The 22,555-nt window shown below is 36.3% G+C and overlaps 1 protein-coding gene across 1 annotated transcript in view; it reads right to left on the bottom strand.

Moving 5' to 3' along the window:
- The window catches only part of EYS (eyes shut homolog), a 1,174,088-nt gene that overhangs the window by 570,419 nt on the left and 581,114 nt on the right, over positions 1-22,555 (bottom strand). The window contains 1 exon segment of the mRNA XM_006211933.3: positions 4,701-4,825. Coding sequence (XP_006211995.2) covers positions 4,701-4,825 — 125 coding nt within the window.

The raw sequence follows: 22,555 nt of genomic DNA, 5'->3' as shown, positions 1-22,555 counted from the left end.
AATCTTGAAGGTATATATTTTTTTAAGGACACAGAAATAAAACTAAAGAAATAAAAACCAAAAAACAGAAAACAAAAAAGAAAAAATAAATTTAAAAAAATGTTAAGAATTAAAAATTTTTTAAAGAAACAAATTTAAAAAAAGTTAAAAATAAAATTAAATATTAAAAGTTTAAAAATTTTAAAAGAAGAAAAAAATGAAAAAATGAAAAAAAGAGAATGCATCCCCGTGTAGACCATGCACCCCTAATAATTTTGTTGTGAGATCTGTTTTTAGTATGGATGGTTGTCTTGTCTTCCTTTGGTATGTGTTTGCTGTTATCCTTTTGATTGTAGGTGTGGCCAGTGTTCTGCTGACCAGAGCCTTCCTTGGCCATTGAGTGGGGCCTCCTTTCTTTCCTGTTCTTGTCACAGCCTTGACAGGGCTGGGTCTGTTCCCCTTTCGTTGGAATGGAGGCTTCCAGATCCATTTCTGAGCTGGGGTGAGTAGTAGGCAGGGTGGGAGTGCTTTAAGTACTCTGTTGACTTTGACTCTGCCCTTGTCCCTGCTTTAGCTGCTGGAATGTCAGTATGCTGCTCTGGCATCCCCCAGGCTCTATGCCCTCAGAGCTACTAGTGCAGTTACTCCAATTTCTGGGTTGCACGACTGAATCATGGTGCACTATTGGATCAGCACCTTTCCTAGCACTTGCCCCAGGGGCGAACTCCGCTCACCAGTTCCAGAGGCCTGTGGGTCATGCCACTAGATCAGTGCATCTCCCAGTGCTGCATCCAGACATGCTAGGTGAATTGCAGAAAATGGCCACACCTGCTCGCATCCCCACTGTGTGCCAGAACTCTCCTCTTTGCCTGTTTGTCTTAGAGGCGCAGGTCCACATAGGCACCCATGAAGCAGAAGGGTCACCTCTGCTTGGGACTGTAAACAAATCTCAGTCCTGCCTACGAAGTTATGGAGACCCTGGGTTTGGATTCAGGTTTCACCCCACCTCCACCTGGGAGCTGTGCCCCAGTGAATATAGTGACTGTGGCTGAGCCCCATCTCTCTTCTCCTGAGAATGCACCAGCAATGGTGCGGCAGGCCTGTGGAGATAAATACTAAGGTGCCCCTCCTCCCAGAGAGCACCAGATGTGTTGCTTTTTAAAAAATTTTATGGGAGACTCAGGCTGTTCTGTTCTGTATACACTCCCTGCCATAGCACATAGCAAACTCTAGTCCCCTGAAATTGCCTCTGTGCCGTCGGCCCCCAGTCCTCCACCCAGCTTGGGCAGCCTGCCCTGTCCCTCACCCACCAGTTCAATATAAGACTGGGGATTGCAGGGACCCTTTGTGCCCATTTCACTTAGTTCTGTTGGCCAAGGGCTGCTGTGCACAGATCCGAGCCTCAGAGATTTCCCCTCCATCCCCGCTGACCTCTGTTGGAGAGGGAGAGACCCAGCTTAGGAGTGCTGCTCTTTCTTTGCTGTTCCCTCCTTGTGGGACAAGTCCTGTGCTAATTTCCTTTTTCTTCTTCTTCTTTTATTTTTTTCTCCTACCAGATTTGTGACAAATTTTGTCTTTTGAAGAAGGTGATGTTCTGTCAAAGTTCAGCAGGTGTTCTCAGTGAATGGGTGGGTCCGTGGGTGTCTCTCTTGGTGTATTTATGGGGGAGGGTGAGCTAAGAGCATCCTTCTACTCTGCCATTTTGGCCACTCTCCTCGAAGACTGAAACTATTGCTGATATGTTATTCCTTGAAGTAAATGATAGGTACGCAATGTTTATTATATTGTGTTATAAAATAAATATGCATCAAACATTGTTTGTATATTCTATATTCTTTTGATTGAAGAAAATAATTCACAATATATTAACAATTAAAAATAGTAATATTGTCTTCTTCTTGTTTCTAATGCAGTGAAGGACATTACAAAGCTAATAGTCTTATGGTTTAAATAAGATGGGAACTGTGAAAGAAAAAAGTTAACCAGATCAGTTAAAAAGGCAATGAAGATTTTTCAAGAGTATTTCAAAAAAAAAGGAAGAGACTATTGGAAGAGGGGAGAGAGATGAGACTCAATTGCACTGAACCGAAGGTGGGAGTGGAGGATTTTCAAATGCTGGGGTTGAGCCAATGGACAACTGAGGCTGTTGAGCTCAGGCCATCCATGTTTGCCTAACTTACGTTAGGAGCCCACCCTCCCATGGAGACCAGGAGAGAGGGTGCTACATCCTTCTGTGATTTTATTTCAAAGGAATGACTCTCAGGTCCTTGAGAAAGACCTTTCTGGGTTGTACAATCGGCAAAGGCTGCAAAGAAGTTTCAATTTCAGTGGGGCAGAGAAAGCATTTACAATGACAATGACAAGTTTCTCAAGGGAATGCTCTCAAGAAAAGAGGTAGGGGCCAGGAGTCACAAAAAAGCCTGTCTAAAATTTAGCAAAGCAGAAAGGAACTCTAATGTCGTCTTCATCAGAAATAAGGAAATAAGAAAGGAAAAAAAAGTTAGGGTTCAAGAATGGAAACTGAGTGCCAACCATACCTATCGAAATAAATGAGTAAGATTTTGTCCTTTTACCTGTGTGGACAAGTTGATGGTAAGAAATGGGAACAGATTAAGGGAACAGAAAACAGGCTAATGAAAACCCAGAAGGTAAGGTTTGAAAAAGAAAAGTTCAGAAACAGAAATGAGGAAAACATCCTCTGAGTCCCATGTAGACCTGATGTTCATTGGTAATAAGGTAGCAAGATATTAAAAAAAAATACTGTTTTGTGATTTAAAAAATCAATAAATCAAAAGGTTTCATTAGTAATTCAGAAAAAAATGATCAAATCGTTATGGTGTTGAACTCATGGTGCTATTCTAATATCTGACAATAACAGAAAATAAATACTTACAGAATATATGATGTTAAATAATGCAGGTATAAAATAAATAATACTTTAGATGTCAAATTGTGATAAAAATAAGAACAAATTAGACTAACATTTTAAGTTGATGAGTAAGACAACTCTTTAAATACATAAATATACACAACTAGAAACACTGACCAGTTTAATAATACCATGCTCTGCTATAATGTAAGTTATAATACTTTGAGTTTATTGATGAAAGTAAATGTCACTATTCCAAAGATTTATATACTTTACTTTCATTTCATTTTCCCACTCACTGCCAAGTGATTTTTCATCTAATTTAGGAAAAATAACACAAAATTAAACCTAGACCTTAAGTAATTCTGCCTTACTAGTTAAAATGTTATGTAGTAACTGGATAACATAAATTAAGTTTATTTTCTTGGTCGAGTTTTAGAATATGTGAAATTGATTTTTTCATACTTAAATCTTCATGAAAATACAATAGTATACAACTCTTTTATTTCATGTTAAAGATTATTTTTCTTTTCATGGATCTTAATTAAAAAGAAAGACCATTCTGTATCTCTTGTTCTAAATACAAAACTCCTGTCCCTGACTTAATAATCATGAGTTCTGGTGGCAGATAGTTTATGTATTTGTTTCTGTGTTTCCTTGCTCCAAGGACAATGCAGCATTTCTGCTTCAAAGTGAGTACTGCTGTTTTAAGAGCAAACAGTGTATCTGCAGTTTATATGGTTCCCTATATAAACACGACTGCACTCCTCCTGAGTACAGAAAGTGTCTGGGCACAGGGACTGCCCTGGGGACTGAGAGCAACTCTGGGTGAAGCATTCACATTTACAATACAGAGATTTTTTTTTCCCTCCCCTTCACTTTCAATTTGCTCATAGGAGGATAACTGTGATTTCACTTACTGAGTGTTAAACATTTTTATATAACACTATAAATGGGACAATTTAGGCTAAAAAGCAGTGCACTTTATTTTGTAAAATGACCTGAATGTTTGTATTGGTGTTTCCCTGGAAAAGAGCTCACTAGCCATTGGATTTACTGCCGAGGCAGAAGATGAGCTCTGTGTGAGGACTGTACCCAGAAAAAGAGCTCCTGCAGAGAGGATGGGTGGTGTGAAATCCAGCCGGGCCGCCGCTGGCCAGGCACCGCCCCCTTCTTAGCCTGGAGGGATGGGTATGACCACCCACCCCTCTGCCTGTGGACGGGGAGTGGGCCTTACGCTAACTATGACCCTTCCTTCGGCAGAATCGTTAAGTAGACTGCACTTTTCCAAGATGTGCTGAATACAACTTCTCAGGTGGGATTTCCTGGTACAAAACTAAAGAAGTGTCTTCTAGACAATTATATCCAGTTTAAATTTCAGTTGTGTTTTGCAGATTGGTGTGATGAAGAAACCAACATTTAAGTTTTTAAACTGTGCTCTGTTCAGTATGTTGCAGGAGCCATGCAGCTCTGTTTGGACTAAATAGAAGAGGAAGGGAGGAAAAGAGAAAACGACAAACCTTGAGGTACAGTGGAGGAGCCCCCAAGAATACCTCCACGGAGGAAGCGTGGTTGTGTGAAGACAGAATTCTGCTAACTGGCAACATGATATGGACTTGAAGAAGCGTTCCACAATTGAAGAAGTTAAAAAAAAAAAGGCAATAATTTATAGTACTTAACTGATTTCAAGATAGAAGTAAATACCTGATGAAGGTAATTTTCCATCTGGAACTGTGTGAGGTGTCAAAATTATATTGTACAACACACACAAATATCTACATAAATATATATAAACACATGTTTTGGCAATAAATACGTACATTATACATAACTATTATTTTTCAATAATTACCTTGTTGACATTTGCAAACAAATCTGTTGATGTGATCCTCCTGGTCTGCACCATTTAGACATGGTGATGAAGAACATGCATTGATATTAATTTCACAAAATTGCCCAGAAAATCCAGGAAGACATCTAAGAGAGAAAAGTGAAAAATACACATGTATATGTGATACACATGAGTCTATATTTTAGAGTTTATATTTGCCAAATTAAGAATAAAATTAAGGACATGAAGCCATCGCTTACTATAGTTGATTTATGAGAGATAATTTAATGAATACTTACCAGTATTTTCAATGAAATCTTCTTATGAGTTAAAGAATTGGGATGGATAGGTTAGGAGTGTGGGACTAGCAGATTCACATGACTATATATGAAACAGATAAACAACAAGGACCTACTGTATAGCACAAGGAATCTCTTTGCTGTAAACCTGAAACTAATATTGTTAATTGACTACACTTCAATGAAAAAAAAAAAAGAAATGCAAAAAAAATTGGGATGAAGAGGAGTAAAAGCCAAGAGAACAAGAAAAATGAACACAGAAAATCTGTATTTCTGTTGTGAGGCAGAATCATACAAGACAGCGTAAATTTTTATTTATTAATGTTCAAATTGCCTTTTAAAAATGCATACTCTCTGATAACAGAAATTAAATTCCTAAGAATTATTGCAAAGCTAATACATTCTTGAGCTTTATACTTATCATTAATTGTTTTAAATATACCACTATCCAAAGATATCATAGAACGTTATAGTATGACATTATGAAGCCATGATGAGCAGGGAAACTATATATGTATGGAAATAATATGCTTTGCAAATCAACTTCTGGTTTCTGCCTCCCTGAATTCATCTAAACATATTTTAATGTGGTTACTAAGGAGGTCTGAGCTCTCCTTCCTTGAATTTGTTAACAGCGCATGTCACAATCACTTCCTTGTGCTAAATAGCTCTGAATCAAAATAATGCACATTACTGGATGGAAGGATGCACCATCAGCATGGCATTTCAGCTGCCTGCACTCCTTCATTAGTAATTCTTTGCTATGTAAAGCTTTTTTATTTTTCTTTTCTTTAAATCCCTAATCACATTTAGTGAGCAAATAATTAGAAATAATCATTTAGGATTCCATTCATCAGACCGTTATTATTTCACATCAACTAAGCCTTTCTGAAATAGCTGATTTCTTTGGGGAATAAACACTGTTAACCATTTTTCTTTGTCATCCAACTAATAGGAAGTTTTAGGTCTATCTCAGCGCTAAAGGCTGGGCTGAATGCTAGGTGATTAGGAGAATTTAATGAACATATCATTTCTAAACAATGAAACACTGAAAACCAGACACCAGAGCAGCCATGTGTTTGAATCAATAAATAAAATGGAAGAATTAAGATTTCAATGATGTGTTTAAACAACTTAGAGTAGAACTATTTTAGACAAATTACAATATTGCATTCTTCCTGGGAACATCAATCTTGTATGTAATCATGGATCTGAAATGGATTCCATGGGAAATTCCCCAGGAGACCATTTGCTAATTAAACAGAAGCAAAGACAGTATATAGTGCGTCATATTAAGGACACGTGGTATTAATAGTTTTGGAATTCTTGACATGGAGATGACACAGAGATGAGCAAGATCCTGGGAATTGTCAGCTCTGTGACCCTGATAAATGACATAAGTTTTACATTTATAAGTATCCATTAGGTTTCTTCATCTATAATTGCAGGATTATATCTAAGCTAAAATTACAAGTCGATTTTGAGGATGAATTTAAACAGTATTTAAAAAGTAAATGTAAAATGTACTGATTAGAATGTGACAAAAATTCAAGTACTTTTTAAATGCTAGTAATTTTTAGTGCTCTTTTTATTGTTGTTATTTACATTATTTAGTGAAAAAGGCACAGTATGGAGATAAGTTAAACTACTATTTCTGTGTGCTTAAATCCTCTTAAAAAACCTTGCTTGCTATTCTTTAACCATCACAAAAATGTTTTAAAATATTTTATGGTTTCTGCCAAAAAAGAGAATATGCTATAATATCTGAGTACTATAGTTAAATTGATATAATTGTATTGAAATCTATTCTAAGAAATAATGATGGTTATGTACCACTTATCTACCTTTTAACCAGTTAAAAGAGGAAAATAATGCTTTTCTCTGGAGAAATCTGATGGAAAGTGATCAAAGTTCATGCCAATAATGGGATGAACCAACATCACGTACATCCTGATGGCATATCTTGGAAAGGACACAGCATAATTAACATAGTATTTCTGCTCAGAGTGAATAATCTGAATCTGAATCTGAGCTATATATATATATATATCAGAAAACAATGTGTATGTACCTGTGTGTTGTTTTTCATGAAGATGATACAGGAAAAGTGTGGGGCATGAGAAGATGGCCATGTCCCAGGTCCCAGGTGAGTCACTGGGATGTCCCTCATCAAGTGAGAGTCCTTGGCTTCATGTGGGATAGAATTCAAGAATGAGTCATAGTAGAGTGAGGGTAGATTTATTCAGAGACACATACTTCAAAGACAGAGTGCAGGCCAGCTCAGAAGGCAAGAGAAAGCCATGAGAGGCATGGGGATTGTTAGCTCTTATGGGCTCAGTAATTTCATATACTAACAAGCGGAAGGATTATTTTGACTACTTTAGGGAAGGGAGGTGGGTTCCCGGGAATCGGGCCACCATCCACTTTTTTGACCTTTTATGGTTAGCCTATGAACTGTCATGGTGCCCGTGGGAGTGCCATGTGGTATGCTAATATATTACAATGAGTGTATAATGAAGGTCAAGTTCCATTGGAAGTCAAATCTCCCACCATCTTGGGCCTCAGGGTCCACTGGGAGTTGAATTTTCCACCATCTCAGAGCCAACTGCTGTATCATTTCTCCCTAATGACTGTGTCCTGCCCCCTTCCTTCCTGTCTCAGTGAGATAAATTTCCATTACTGAGGATGCACTGATGTACAGGTACTCCAAGTGTACTGGTGAGAGTGAAAATTAGACCTTATCAATGTGTTTTGAAAGCTACATACATTTGTATTTATTTTAAGTTAGTAATTCCCTTGCCAGGAATTTATTCTTGAAATGTTATCATCAAAAAGACAAAGATGAACTAATGAGAATATTTGTGGCAGGCAGAATTCTAAGATGATGTGGGTGAAACCTATAACTGTGATGAAACATCACAGTGCTTGTGCTAAGGTGTATGGCAGTAGGGGTGTACCTGGACTGAGCCTAACCTAACTGAGTGAGTTCTTCCAAAGCAGAGAGACTTTTCTGACTGGTGCAGAAGAAGTGGGGAGAGTCACACTGTGGAGAGAGTCACACCTAGAAGAACCAAAGCCAAAAGCCATGTTGTGATGGTGGGGGCCATGCAGTGAGAACCCAGGATGATATCTGGGACCTGTAAGTGTTCCCTGGCTGACAGAAAAATGGGACCCCAGTCCTGCAGTCCCAAGAAAATGAATTCTGCCATAACCAGTGAGCTTGGAAAGGGTCCCCAAGCCTCAGATAAGAACTGCAGCTGCCCCAATATTATTTCTAATAGCAAGTAACTGGAAATCATCCATATGGTTAGCAATAAAGATCAGGTGGGCAAACTATGACATAGCGTTCAGTGATTAACTTCCATGTTTGCAAAGCCTCTATGCACACAGCCTATGTGAAAGCAGTTCTGTGTATGCATTTCTGTCTCTGTTTTTTATATATACTCATGTGTTTTTATATCACATATTGTTATTGGTTAAACTGGTTCTCACAGAAGAGAGATCTGAAGGCCTAACCCCCAGTACCACAGAATATAACCTTATCTGGAAATAGGGTCTTTGGCAGATATATTAGAGTTAAGATGAGGCCATTAGAGCAGGCCCTGATCCAAGGTGACTGGTATCCTTATAGAAGGGAGAAATTTGGACTCAGAGACAGACACAGAGGGAAGATCGTGTGAAGATACAGGGAGACTCACATCCACAAGCCAAGGAAGGCCCGAGGTTACCAGCAGTGATGGAGAGATGTGAACGTCCCCTCACAGTGATCAATCAGCAGGAACCACCCCCCTCAACACCCTCATTTTGGACTTTTAGCCCCCAAAACCATGAGACAATAATTCCTGTTGTTTAAACCCACTAGTTTTTAAGCCAGAAACTAGTACACATCTTTTCATGCTCATGTTGAGGAAACTGCAATAAAACAGTGACTATTTCAGTCATTGAAAATTTATTTAGGTGGGTTCTGAACATGAAATTGTTAGTACTCAATTATGTTTGACCTATTAACATGGCAATTTTGCTTCAGTCTTTTCATTTGTTTTATATTTTTGCATTTCATTTTTGAAGCTTTCATAATAAGTACCTATTAGTTTTATTACTTGCAAAAGTTGGTAACCCTCTTTAAAGAAATTGGGGTTATTTATGTCCTTATATATGTTAAATAAAGATTAATGACTACCTTGTAAAGTCATTTCCTTTCTTATGTTCCCTTTTCTTCAGTATCTTCATATCTGCCCTGTGATATTTCACAGTTTATGCATTATCTGTAAATATGTCAGGTTTTAATTTGATTTATTAAATACAGATATGACTGAAACAGCAGTTATCTTATAGGGAACTATATTCAATGCCTTGTAATGGCCTAGAATGAAAAAGAATGTGAAGATGAATATGTTGTGTGTGTGTGTGTGTGTGTGTGTGTGTATTTATATATGTATAACTGAAACACTATGCTGTACATCAGAAATTAACACAACATTGTAACTGACTATACTTCAATTTAAAAAAAAAAGCAGTTTTCTGTTTCTACTGAAGCAAAGTAATTAATGGGAGATTAATATTGAATAGTCAGAATATGCACTGAAATTTCCCTATAAAACTTCAGTTCATGGCCTAACAGATTAAAGCTAGCTCTTCCTTCTGTGAAGTGTTAATGATTCAGTAATCATTTAAGGATTCAGTGAAAGCTACAAAATCTGCTAAGAAACGTGCTGGTGGTGTCTAGTGGGACAGACAGACGTCAAGGCAGTAATTGTACAGATGTACGGTACAGTCTAATGATGGAAACTACATAAACTATGTGGAACTACCCAAATCAAAGGTGAGAAAACTCCCCCTGAGGAAGCGATTTATAAGGTGACATCTGAGTTTTGCAAGATAAGCAGAAACCAGCTGCAGAGAGGGCTGGGGGTTGGGTTATATAGAAGGCTGATTAAAAATAGAGCATCTATCACTGGACAAAGTTCAGTGATCTTGGTTAAAACTTGAGAAAAAAAGGGTTATAATGCCATTGTCTGCTAAATACAGTATTTCTTTTGATATCAATCTTGATATTGTAGAAATACTTTTCAAATCTGCATTTTCTGTCACGAATAAATCTCATTAACTGCTCCACTCCAAACGGCCACTTCTGTCACTGCAAATTTATATAGGGGCAGCTATACATTATTAACAAGCTGTGAAAAGTCACTGGCTAAATGTCACCAAAGCTGAGAAATAGCTGCACCTTGGGATTCATATAGCAAACAGTTTAGTTTTAATCATCTTGGACCACAAGATGTCTTGACATTTGAGCAGCAACTTTTTCCTCTTTAACTTGCACTGGAATCAGACCTCTATTATCTCAGCCATAATTTTCAGCTTAAACTGTGATAGAAAGTTTTGCCTTCTAAATTAAAGTGGTGAAAAAAGTTGATCCATCAAAGACCTTATCACTCATTTAATCAATACTCATCTTCAGCCTTCCCTTCCCCCACCAGCCAAACAAGTGAGCAAGGGCAGCTATAAATTTCAAGCATCTTTAGAAATGCCGGAAGTGTTCTGAGCTCACTACCTTTCTGTTACATTAACACCTATGAGAAATGAACTTACTGACCTGCCCTAAGACATGACGATTGATTTTACTCTGGTGTGTTTTATTTTGATAAAATAAGTAGGTTTCATACTTTTAAGTATGCATATGAATCTTTTTCTGGTCAAGGTTTAATAATATTATTAGCTCATCAATCTATGGTGCCCACAAAATGTCTAACTTTATTAACAGTATTTTACTGAAAATATCTATTACATGATATCATGATTTTTAATTTTTTAAAGATATATCATTTTAGTTCTTAACTATGGAGAGGTAACTATGGTCACAACAATAATACAAAGAAAATATATTTTTAAACTAATACTGATCATAGAAAATTGTAAAATAGGCAATACAGAAAGTGGTCATCAACAAAATTCTATCAAACGTAAATTGTGAGAACACCTGTGTGCTTCATGTCTTTTGTAATTTTGTTCCATGTGTGGGCAGCAAGCTATGGATGAACAATTATTAGAAACAATTACCTTGATTCCCTATTTCTAATTATCAGGCCTGAGATACATTTAGATGTAAGCTTTACTTTGTTTCCTGTGTAATTTCATTTTACATTAAGAAGACAACACATAAATAATTGTAGTCACCCCATAAAATGTAAAGATGCAATAAAGAAGAATAATTAGGGACTCGACACCTTGAAAACACCCAGATTGCGCAACTGAACTCAAGATATCCTCTGCACAGAGGTGCTAGGAATACAGTTTGCCATTCCATATGCCCCGTGAATACCTGTTCTGTTTTTCACAACTGAAACTTATAAAAAAAAAAAAAGAAAAGAGAAATAACTTACAATCAAATTAACTGATTTCTTACAGGTCTCTGTCAGTGGGCTCCTATTTTATTTAAAAATACATGTATAATAAAGTCAGGTATAAGGAGTATAAAAATTTATACATGGAAAAGAAAGGACCACCAGGACACTCTTTGTTGTCGTCCTCACTCTGGACCTGGGTGCTCTGAGCAGCCATCATCCGGAGCATTGCCAAAGACCACAGCAGTAAAAGACAGGAGCTCTGCAAAGTCTACACCAGTTTCTCTGCCAACAGGGTCACATATCATATCCAGCCAAGTTCATTAGCTGAAAATATTGATGCTCCTCCACCCAAACAGAAGTACAGTTATACTATGTGCTTGGAAAAGAGGAAAACTGGAATCTTTGGCAAAAAGAACTATGCATATCACAACATAAAATGAGGTGATATTCTAACTATATTTCTATGATCTATCTCTATCTCTTTATTTCTCTGTGTCTGCAAAAAGACTCATGCAAATGAGAATTTTAACTTTGTGTATTACGTATGTATATAAATATATACATAAAAATTATATAGACTTAGAGTTGTCATGAATGACACATTCTATTTTATTTCTGAAACTTTATTTAAATAGTGTTCTGGCATTTATAAAGCACTGCATTTGGGGTTTTCAAATAATTAATTAGTACACTTGTAAATATATATTTAATAAAATAGAAAAATAGTCTTTTGTGAGTGAAATAGGAATAAACTGAGAAAAAAATTAAAGAGTTAGGGAGAGATGGTAAAAGCAAAACATAATTAAATTATAGTAAGTGGTTTGTGAAAGGGATTTATACAAAATCGGATTTCAAGCTCTTATACCGTAAATCAAATTTAGCCTTACTTGGCTCAAAGATGATATAGTTTTTTTTCCTTTAGACTATATTTTAGGTTCCAGGCTTTGTATAAAATTTAGACTCAAAGAAAATAACCTTAGTCACTTTCAATATTGTCATTTTCAGGTTTTTGGTTGTTTCAAAATTATCATCATTCTGAAGTATATTTATATGATATTTAAATGTCTTAAATGAATGGGTTTGTTAACTGTGTGTAGGAATTAAAAACAAAATTTGGAAATCATTATTTTACTGACATAAGAATTATACTTAATATCTTCATGCTTAAATTTACCCATTTGTCATCACCCATTTTTTTTCACTCCCAAGGGCCCTTTTCTTTTTGCCTATCCTTGCTATTCACAGGAAGTTATGCTCTTACTGTTTCCTGAAGTTAAACCAGCAGTGTTTCCATATCCACTAGCATCATATATTCAGGCCTTTCACTCTAAGGAGAGTCCAAGGATTCCCTGTCTACTATCTTTTGCCATTAAGGTCATCTTACTCATTGCTTTTGCCTGTAATTTCCCAGTTACTGCTCCCTCAGTCCAAGACAACCGTGTGCCCCTGTAATTCTCAGTTTAATGAAATGACCAATTCTAATAATTACAGAAGTCAAGACTGTCTTCTAAATCCTGACTTCTTTTTGAGATTTGATGCAATAGATCACTCTCCTCTTGAGAGCTCAATTCTCCCTTCACTTTCATGCCATTCCATTCTAACATTTTACTACTTTTCTTTCACTATTTTAAGCTCAATCACCCACTTTCTAAATGTTCTTTCATTGGGCTCTAAGATCTGTCATCTCCTTTTTTATTACCTGTAAGTTCTTGCTAAGTATGACCACTCCCAGATAAATGTCATTTATCACCAAAATGACAATGAATTAGACCTAAAATTAGACCGTAATGTTGAGTTTCCACTTAGTTATCCCCACCATAGATGGTCTACCGACACCTCAGAATGAACCTAACACCAAGCTCTTTGTCCTACCTCTGCCCCAACCTCTTCCGATCTATTCAATAGGCTATATGAAAGGATCATTCTTATTTCACGCTGATTGGTCAGGTTCTTCAAGGAAATCTGAAATATTTCTCAAAATTTGCCCAGTTCTACTATATTTACTGTTACTATCCTCTATCCTAAAACACATTGAACTTTTAACATTTTCCTCAATTTCCTGATCCTCTATTCTGATTTTCATCATCTGCATCTTTTCTTTCTAAAACCTAGATTGTAATAAGTCACTCACTTTCTTTTTGGAAAAAAAAAAATTCTGTCCCTGAAAATTGATCATGCTAGATTAGATGAGTTATGACCAGGGGAAGGACAAACACTAGCATGTTGATTCCCTGGCTTCTAAATACATGTGATTTCACCCCCTAAAATGAAATATATATATTTGAGCTAAATTTATTACAGGTTATTTGACATAATGAACCAGTGTATATTATCAGTCACATTCTGCTACAGATTCATTGTGAAATGTAACTATTTTTCTAAGATCGTTCCCATCTTCTTATCTATTCTACAGTAAGAATTTCATCAGGTAAATGTAGAGAATGTATATACCTCATTCTGGGGAAAGAGAGAGAGAGAGCGATTCAATTTCTTGTCACTTAATACCCTTCATGTACTGCTTACTGCAGAATAGTGTTTTCTGCAAATTGGAGAATTATTTCTTGCCCTTGACTAGATCCCAAGAGGTAGCACTACTGAGATGGGACATAGATGAAATAGACACCAGTGGCTGAATTACAACTTCTGAGACATTTATTAGAGAAGCTGGTAGGAAGAAAGTTAAGAAAAAGAATTATAGGCAAAAAAACCCCCAAAACAAACAAAAATATATTTGCAACTGGTAAAAATGATAAGAGGTTAATATCCAAAATATGCAAAGAATTCATACAACTGGACATCCAGAAAACAGTTACATGATGAATAAATATTATGCACAACATGATTAATATAATTCACACTGCTATATGCTATATATGAAAGTTGATAAAAGAGTCAATATTCAGTTCTCATAACAAGAAAATTTTTTTCTTTTATTTTGTATCTATATGAGGTGATTGATATTCACTAAACTTATTGCAGTTATCATTTTATGATCTACATAAATCAAATCATTGTGCTGTAAACACTACACAGTGCCGTGTGTCAATTATGTCTCGAGAAAACTGGAAGAAAAAATAAAGTCTTTGCCCAATAATTAAAAAAAAACAAAAATTTTACATTTTCCTTCCATAGGTTGAGAAGCACAGCAAATTCTATTAAAGCAGAAAAGCACCTATACCATTATTATATATTTAAATAAATTTCTTTCACCATGATACATTCATAATGTGTGATTGATTTTGATTATTTCATAATTTACATCTATTAACTATGTTTCTTTTTGGTTATTTTACCATCTTCATAGTTTGGTTTCCAAAATAGATGGCATCAGAACATACATTAGGAGACTTCCATATTTTATATGCTCTAGATCAAGTTATATGTAGTGGGAAGTGGCTGTTGTAAGCTTGAAATTACTCATATGTAATATTCTCTTGACTTACACACCGTTTTGGAGATAAGGCTTTAAACTTTTCAATGTATTTCATTTTGATATTCCATTCATGTTATTTTTTTCCTTCAGATGACTGTTAATTCATATTTTTTCCTGACTAATAAACAATTTCAGAGTTTTAAAATATTTATCCTCTTTCTACTTTATTGTTATAGACTTTAGGAGTTCACAGAGCACCAAATACAATAAATAAAAAAGAACTACTCTAAAATATGCTGCTATAAAAGTTCCATATGTAGAATAAATAAACAAGATTATACTGTATAGCACAGGGAAATATATACAGGATCTTGTGGTAGCTCACAGCGAAAAAACATGTGACAATGAATATATGTATGTCCATGTATAACTGAAAAATTGTGCTGTACACTGGAATTTGACACAACATTGTAAAATGACCATAACTCAACAAAAAAAAGTTTAAAAAAAAGTTCCAAAATCTGTATATAGAAGAAAATTCTAAACATTTTTAGAAAGAAAGAATCAGGTGTTAAATAATTGCAACCAAGAATAGCATTTAACTTGCTGACACAACAATTCTATCATCATCCTGAGGGAAAAATTTCCCAAACTAGAAACATATTCAGTCAAGTGTGATAGTAAGGATGCCTTTAGATGTCAAAGATTTTTTTTTAAAAGACCAATCTCCAAACATCTTCTGTTGTTACTGTTGGAAAAAAGAAAGCATGAGTTCCAGAAACCAGTCCACCTGGCCACAGATGTCTAAAAAAAGAAGGCACTAGTATATTAAGATTGTACAAAATTTTGAGTGGATGATGCAAAATGTAGAAATAACTGTGAATATAAATGTTTGAGGGGAACAGAATTTACCACCCCAAAACACATCTTTTTGGCAAGTTAATTATTTAAAACCAGTTCTTTTCTAAGGAATAGCAGATATGGGGAAAACTCTGAAAACCAAGGAGTCACTCTTTTCTAAAAACATTTGCATTTGTAAGGAAAATCTTCATCTGTAAGGGTGTCTTCCTTTTCTCTACAAGGAGGAAGAGGATGATCACATCTTTAGAAACTCAATGGAAAAAGCAAGGAAATTTTTCTTTTAATTACTGAGTAGTATTCCATTGTATAAAAAGAAAGAATAAAATAATGCCATTTGCAGTAACATGGATGGACCTGGAGATTGTCATTCTAAGTGAAGTAAGCCAGAAAGAGAAAGAAAAATACCATATGATATTACTCATTTGTGGAATCTTAAAAAAAAAAAGAAAGAAAGAAAGAAGAAGAAGAAAAAAAAAGGATATTATGAACTCATCTACCAAACAGAAACAGACTCACAGACAGTAAACAATCTTATGGTTACTAGCAAAAGTGGGTGGGAAGGGATAAATTTGGGAGTTTGAGATTTATAAATGTTAGCCATTATATATAAAAATAGATTGAAAAATTCTGCTGTACAGCATGGGGAACAATGTTCAATATCTTGTAATGACCTTTAATGAACATGAATATGAAAAAATATATATATGCATGACTGGGACATTGTACACCAGAAATTGACACATTGTAACTGACTGTACTTCAGTTAAAAAAAAAATACAGCAAACTGCTAATTATCTTCAAAATGTACTCTATAAAAGGTTCCCTAGAGTGTAGAGGTAGGAAAAGATCAAAATACTTTATCTAAATAGTTAAATTTATAACTTTATACTACTCTTGTGCGACACCACTCCTTTCTCAGTGTCTTCTGTCCCTATTTGTGGCACCACCTCACCCAGCCCTCCAGCTAGAACTGTAATTATTGTGGGCTTGGATTACCTGCCCCAAGCTGGTGATCATGTTTTCCCCAATCTATATTGCCAGAAGAAATCACTTCTTTTGTCTATTGTAATCAGTTATGTAAAAAGCATGTCTTTTCCCCATAGTCTCTGCCTGTGCTTTCCACACCCTCTCCCTACCGAAGGGAACCAAAATTTGCCACCCCCAAAATTTGCCACCCCTCTTTAAGCTGATTATTTTTGAGACACAGCAGACACAGGGAAAGCTCTGAAAACTGAGTAGAATTTACCCTGTTGTAAGAGTCATTTGTATTTATAATGGAAATCTCCATTTGTAAGGGTGTCTTCCTCTCTTACCTAGAAGAGAAGGATGACTACATCTCTAGAAGCTCTTGTCAATGGAGAAGTCTTGACTGAGATCTACGTAACAACATACCCTTGTTCCTTGTCTCCTGTGTTTCCCTTGGTAACTTTCCATTAGTAAGCTTTCCCCCAACAGCCTTCTTTTGACTTTACCTGAAGATGATATTAAAGGGGATGGCTTGGGCCATTTAGGAGAGTTACTAGGTTTTCCTGGGTCTCTTCCACATACACAGGAAGTATATGTGCTATTCAACTTCTTTTTGTTTTTCCTACTATTAATCTGTCTTTTATTACAGTAGCAGTCTCAGCCAAGAGCCTAGAAAAATAGATGGAAAATTATTTTTCCTTCTCTACACCACACACTGGAGTATAACTTCTCTGTGGATAAAGACTGTTTTATATTCACTCTATATTCTTCATAGCACCTATTCAATTATTTCCCACACAGACTTCTTATAAAATTGTTGAGTAGATGAATAAATGAATAAATAATGAACTAAGAAAATAGTATTATAATGGCATTGAGTCAACTTTTTGTTCCATCCATGACTATTGTTGTCATGTTACATGCATCGTGTTATACACAGGGGATCTCAAAAACAATAACATATATTATTATTAGAGGAGAACCCACACTATTGCTCTGAAATTAGTAGCAAAAATGTGAATGCTCGTATTTTAACATAGCCTTCATGCATTTACTTATTTCATTTTTTAAAAACAAAATAAAATAAATTGGCTTATTTCAGTTTGAAACATACATAAGTGAGCCTTCCCAAATGGGATTAAAAACAATAGCAGGTGTAACAGAAATGTAGTTACTGCCTATGTAGCAATCTGATTTTACAGCTTAGTCTGTCTGAGATACTGGGAGTTGCAAAGGGATTTAAGAAATTTGAATAGGTATGAACTGTACTGAATATTTGTTGTATCTGAAAAGCAGGAAATTCACTATTAGATGTAAGAGAGAAAGGGAGAGAGAGGGAGAGAGGAGATTTCAGAGAGGGAAAATGAGGAAAGAGAGAGAAAGCATAGGGGATACGTATAAGGGTTCTGTGGAATTGATTGGCTGAAGGGTTCTGGACCAGCACTGTGAGTGGGAGAAAAGGTGAAGATGAGAAAAGGGGTTTGAGACATGATGGTGTGTGTAATAGAATGGGTCTCTAATGTTCTATAAGAGACATAATTAAGTGTTGCAATTCCTTTTTGATTATGTATGAGTCCTGGTCCATACGTTTTTATAAGTGTGGTTTTCTGCAGTCTTGGTCATATGGGCCTAGGGATTTCTAAAGTTACATGTGTTATATTTGTTTTTAAAGTGTCATTTATCTTGGGTTTACTTCCTTTTAGAATGCTGAGAGCAGGAGTGAGAAACACCTTCAACATCAGAATTGCACATTGATAGGGAAAAGTGGTATGTATACTGAAATAGTCAGATTCACAAACTGTTATTGAATCTTGCGGTATTTAATCTCGCACACTGGCCAAGAGGGCCCTAACATTCCCTTCAGCTTGACTAAACTTCACACATACCTTTTCCTGACTCTCACCCCCTGGCCTCCCTGTTCTCACGGCATTTCCGTTAGAAAACCTGTCACTGTCAAATTCTCCTTTTGACCCTTGGAAATGTACATCTTTTTGAAAGCCTCTTGTCAGTTTCACAACGAGGGATGTCTTTCTCAAGGACCTAGGTTCCAGCCCTTTGAAATGCAATCAAGGAAGACAGCTCCTCAGCAAGTGTCCGGAAGAGCAGGAGCCCAGCTTAAGGGGCTGCTTGTTCCAAGATGTAAACCACTTCCTGTCAAAAAGCAAGCTTACTTTTTCCTCTGGATAAGGTCTAGGAGTCCCCCCTCCCCAACTGTGAAATGTTCTCATGCTCTTATTTTCAGAGAAATTGAGCTCAGACTAGTTCTGGCCTCTCTTCCCTCTTGCGATAGCCTTGAATAAAGTCTGCTCTGCCTGTTTAACTCCGCCCAGTGAAACTTTTGCTCTGACAATACCAAGTGGCCAATACGTGAAGACAGCATGTAAGGAAAGGAACAGAAATGAAGCGTTAATGAAAGTCACAGAAACTTATTGTGTTGTGTTTGACATGTTTGCCATTATTGTATTCACACAGCTTTAATTGTTCAACTTCAAAATATTGGGCGGGAGAAAAATCATATTCCCTCATTTTTCTACATCAAATTTAGTTATCTTCTGAGCCCCCAGCTGATCACGCAGCAGGAAATTCAGCATTGCTTGTTCTGGGGACTCCTCCTCACTCACCCATGGGATCATCCAAGAACTTGGGCTTGACGGTGCCAGAAAACGGGCCAAGAGCTAAATATACGTCACAGGCAGGAGGCAGTACTTTTGTTCCCAGAGCTCATGTCCATGCTTTTTTTTTTTCATCTCTCCAAATCTGCTACCTGAGGTGTATTCTGGGCTACCTACCACTCTCAGTAATTTCTCCCCCCCACCAGCATCCTTCCTCCACCCCCATCCCAAATGAGCCCTGGACTCTGCCCCTGGGAGCCATTCCTCCTCACAGTATTGACAGAGCTTAACACACATCCCAAGACTACTGCCTCTTCCTCCCCCAGAGAAAAGGAACTTTCCTCCGCCTCCATCCTCTCAGGGCTGGAAACTGCTCCTCAAAATCACTCTTGTTTTCGGTTCTAAAACTAAAGAAATCTATTTATGTCTTTCCCTGGCGGAGGGCCAGGAAAGATACGCGGTCAGACTATGCTTTTGAAACAGCATGTGGGCGTCTTTTCCTAGGTGTGAGGAAGGAGTTTCAAGCTGGTAAACAGATTATACATTTTAGTAATGATAGTAACGGTAAATATCCATGTGACTCTTGTGTGGCAAACATTATCTGAAGGCTTCTCAGATATACACCATGATCATAATTGGACATTTTTTTAAAAAAAAGTAAGTTCAGAAGCTGAGGCAGTTCACCACATTAGAATACGGACACTAATATCTTTATACCCACTGTTTAGAAAGTAAATATGCACACATCTGGAAATAACATCTGGGCGGAGTAGGTTGAATGAAACATGATAATAAAAATAATTTAGGACCACCTCACTAATGTGCACTCAAATGGATATGTGCAAATCTATCAAGGAGAAATTATGTATCTTTAAATTAAGGACAATTACTTTATTGAATTCTTAGAAGAGAGTAAGGGAGTGTGGTGTTTTATTACTGACCTAATCTGTTTTTTAGATGACATCTGAGTTCCCTTGAAGGAAAGCTATTTAGTAGCCTTACCTTCCAGAGGTTTTCAAAAATATATATTTGGTTTTGTTAGATTTTGTTTTTGAACAGTGTTTCCCTTGTAACTGATGCTCTGGTCCCCGTTGGCCACTCCCTGGCCTATGTCCCATGTAACCATCATCTTACTCAGCAGTAACGCAGAAGCATCCACGGATGGCAGACTCGCACGTCTCGTTCACATTAGTCTATCCCACAGGAAGCGGCATCTTTTTTTGGATTCACACAGCCTTTTTCTGCCATGTACTCTGCATGCCTTGATGACTTTGAAAACAAAACTTCCTTCCTCCTCTCCTAGACTAGGATTCTAATTTGGATATAATGGGATGTGAACCTCCCCTTAAGCCTTTTAAAATATTCAAGGGAGGCATAAAAAGAAATAGCAGAGAGACATTCACTTTTTATTACTCTGTCTGATGAGGATATTGTATTACACACATGCTAATGTAAATTCTTCTAAAACATATAATTTCCACCCTTTTATTCTCTCATTGTTCCCTTTCCACAATCAATTTGGATTCCTGAGACCTTACACAACAGAACTAAATAGCTTTCTCGAAACTGATGTGCCCTGGTCTTCTGAATTCAGTAACTGCTTCACTAGATCAGAGCTGTAAGTAATAAATTTCTCTTTGTGACTCTTCCTGACAACAAGAGAAAACATTAATTTAACTTCCCTGGGTGAACTTGAATCGAGGCCTGAAAAGTAGAAAAATAACCTAAACTATTTACTTTCTACCACCTGCCCAGTAACCCTCACAGGGGAAAGAAATATTGCCAGGATTCTAAAACTTTGCTGAAAGAAAAGCTGTCATATTTAGAAAAAGTTATAATATATGGCACTAAAATTTAGAAGTATTTATTTTCAGCTTCTAAGGGCTTCTGTCTTTATATTTAGTCTTACTCTTCTTAAAGTTATATTCAGGGGAGTCTTTTAACTTAAGAATTAATTGCACCCTTCTTTTTGTAAGTAAAAAATATGGAACATGTGTTTCAATCATTTCTGCAAAACAACTTAAAAACGGTAGGATTTCAGGTTCAAGATATTATTATTAGATCCATCATCCTCCTGATAAACTCCTATAGGCCCTTCTCAGCCACCACACAGATAAGTATTTCGCAGGAATCCAGGACAGAAGAGTCACTGAAACAACGGTTTTGATGGGACGTATATGAGATGGAAGATCCAGATTATTTATGTTGACCATAGAGACCACACAGTGGAACTGAATTATGATAATCCTAACTCCTTCATCATGTGAACAGATGCTAAGAAGCAACATATTCAATTACCATTTGAATACATTATCTCATTGTCTGTCCCTAATAAAATATCTGTTGGCACAGTTTCAAAATGACTTGTTGAAACTGTGACATACTCCTGCCAGGAACTATAGAAGTTTTAAAAGTCATTGTCTAAACCAACAACATAACACCATTTGCAGCAACATGGAAGTTCCTGGAGAATGTCATTCTAAGTGAAGTAAGCCAGAAAGAGAAAGAAAAACACCATATGAGATCACTCATATGTGGAATCGAATACAAAACAAAACAAAACAAACATAAATACAAAACAGAAACAGACTCATAGACATAGACTACAAACTTGTGGTTGCCAAGGGGGTAGGGGGGTGGGAAGGGACAGACTGGAATTTCAAAATGTAGAATAGATAAGCAAGATTATACTGTATAGCACAGGGAAATATATACAAGATCTTGTGGTAGCTCACAGCGAAAAAAAGTGCCAGTGAATATATGTATGTTCATGTATAACTGAAAAACTGTGCTCTACACTGGAATTTGACACAACATTGTAAAATGACTATACCTCAATTAAAAAATGTTAAATAAATATGTAAATGTTAATAAATAAATAAATAAATTAATTAATTAATTAAAAAATTAGAATAAGTGGGGAAAAAAAAAGTCATTGTCTAGATCTTTTGCCTCTAACAAGGAAATGCCTCTAATGGGGAAGTACTTTTGCTGATAATTAGAGTGAGTTACGCTTATACCTACTTACACTAGTCATGATAAAGCTATTTCTTCAGGAGCTTGAAAAATAAATCAGCCTCTCTTTGATATAACATTTGCTGATAAGTTCAGAAATAACCAGAGGTAATCATTTTTATGATATTGATTTTTGATGCTGGTTTTAAGGATGCCTGATAGAGTGTATATCTGTATGCCTGTCCCTAAGAGCATACACATGCAATGCTGCAAAAATATGATCAAAATTAGGAGAAAGTAACAGCTAAATAATAGAGAACTGTACTTTATCCTAGTCTTAAAAGTCATCTGTTTTTAGTGCAATTGGCCTGTAAACGAAGTCACAAATATATGTTCTAATTCTTGCTACACTATACGGACTTAAACAGATGTATTGAAATATAACTAACAGAAAACAATGAAG

Source organism: Vicugna pacos, chromosome 8, assembly GCF_048564905.1.
Source record: "Vicugna pacos chromosome 8, VicPac4, whole genome shotgun sequence".
Classification (NCBI taxonomy): Eukaryota; Metazoa; Chordata; class Mammalia; order Artiodactyla; family Camelidae; genus Vicugna; species Vicugna pacos.
Note: the sequence above shows the minus strand (reverse complement) of the source record. Positions and strands in the feature narration are given on the sequence as shown.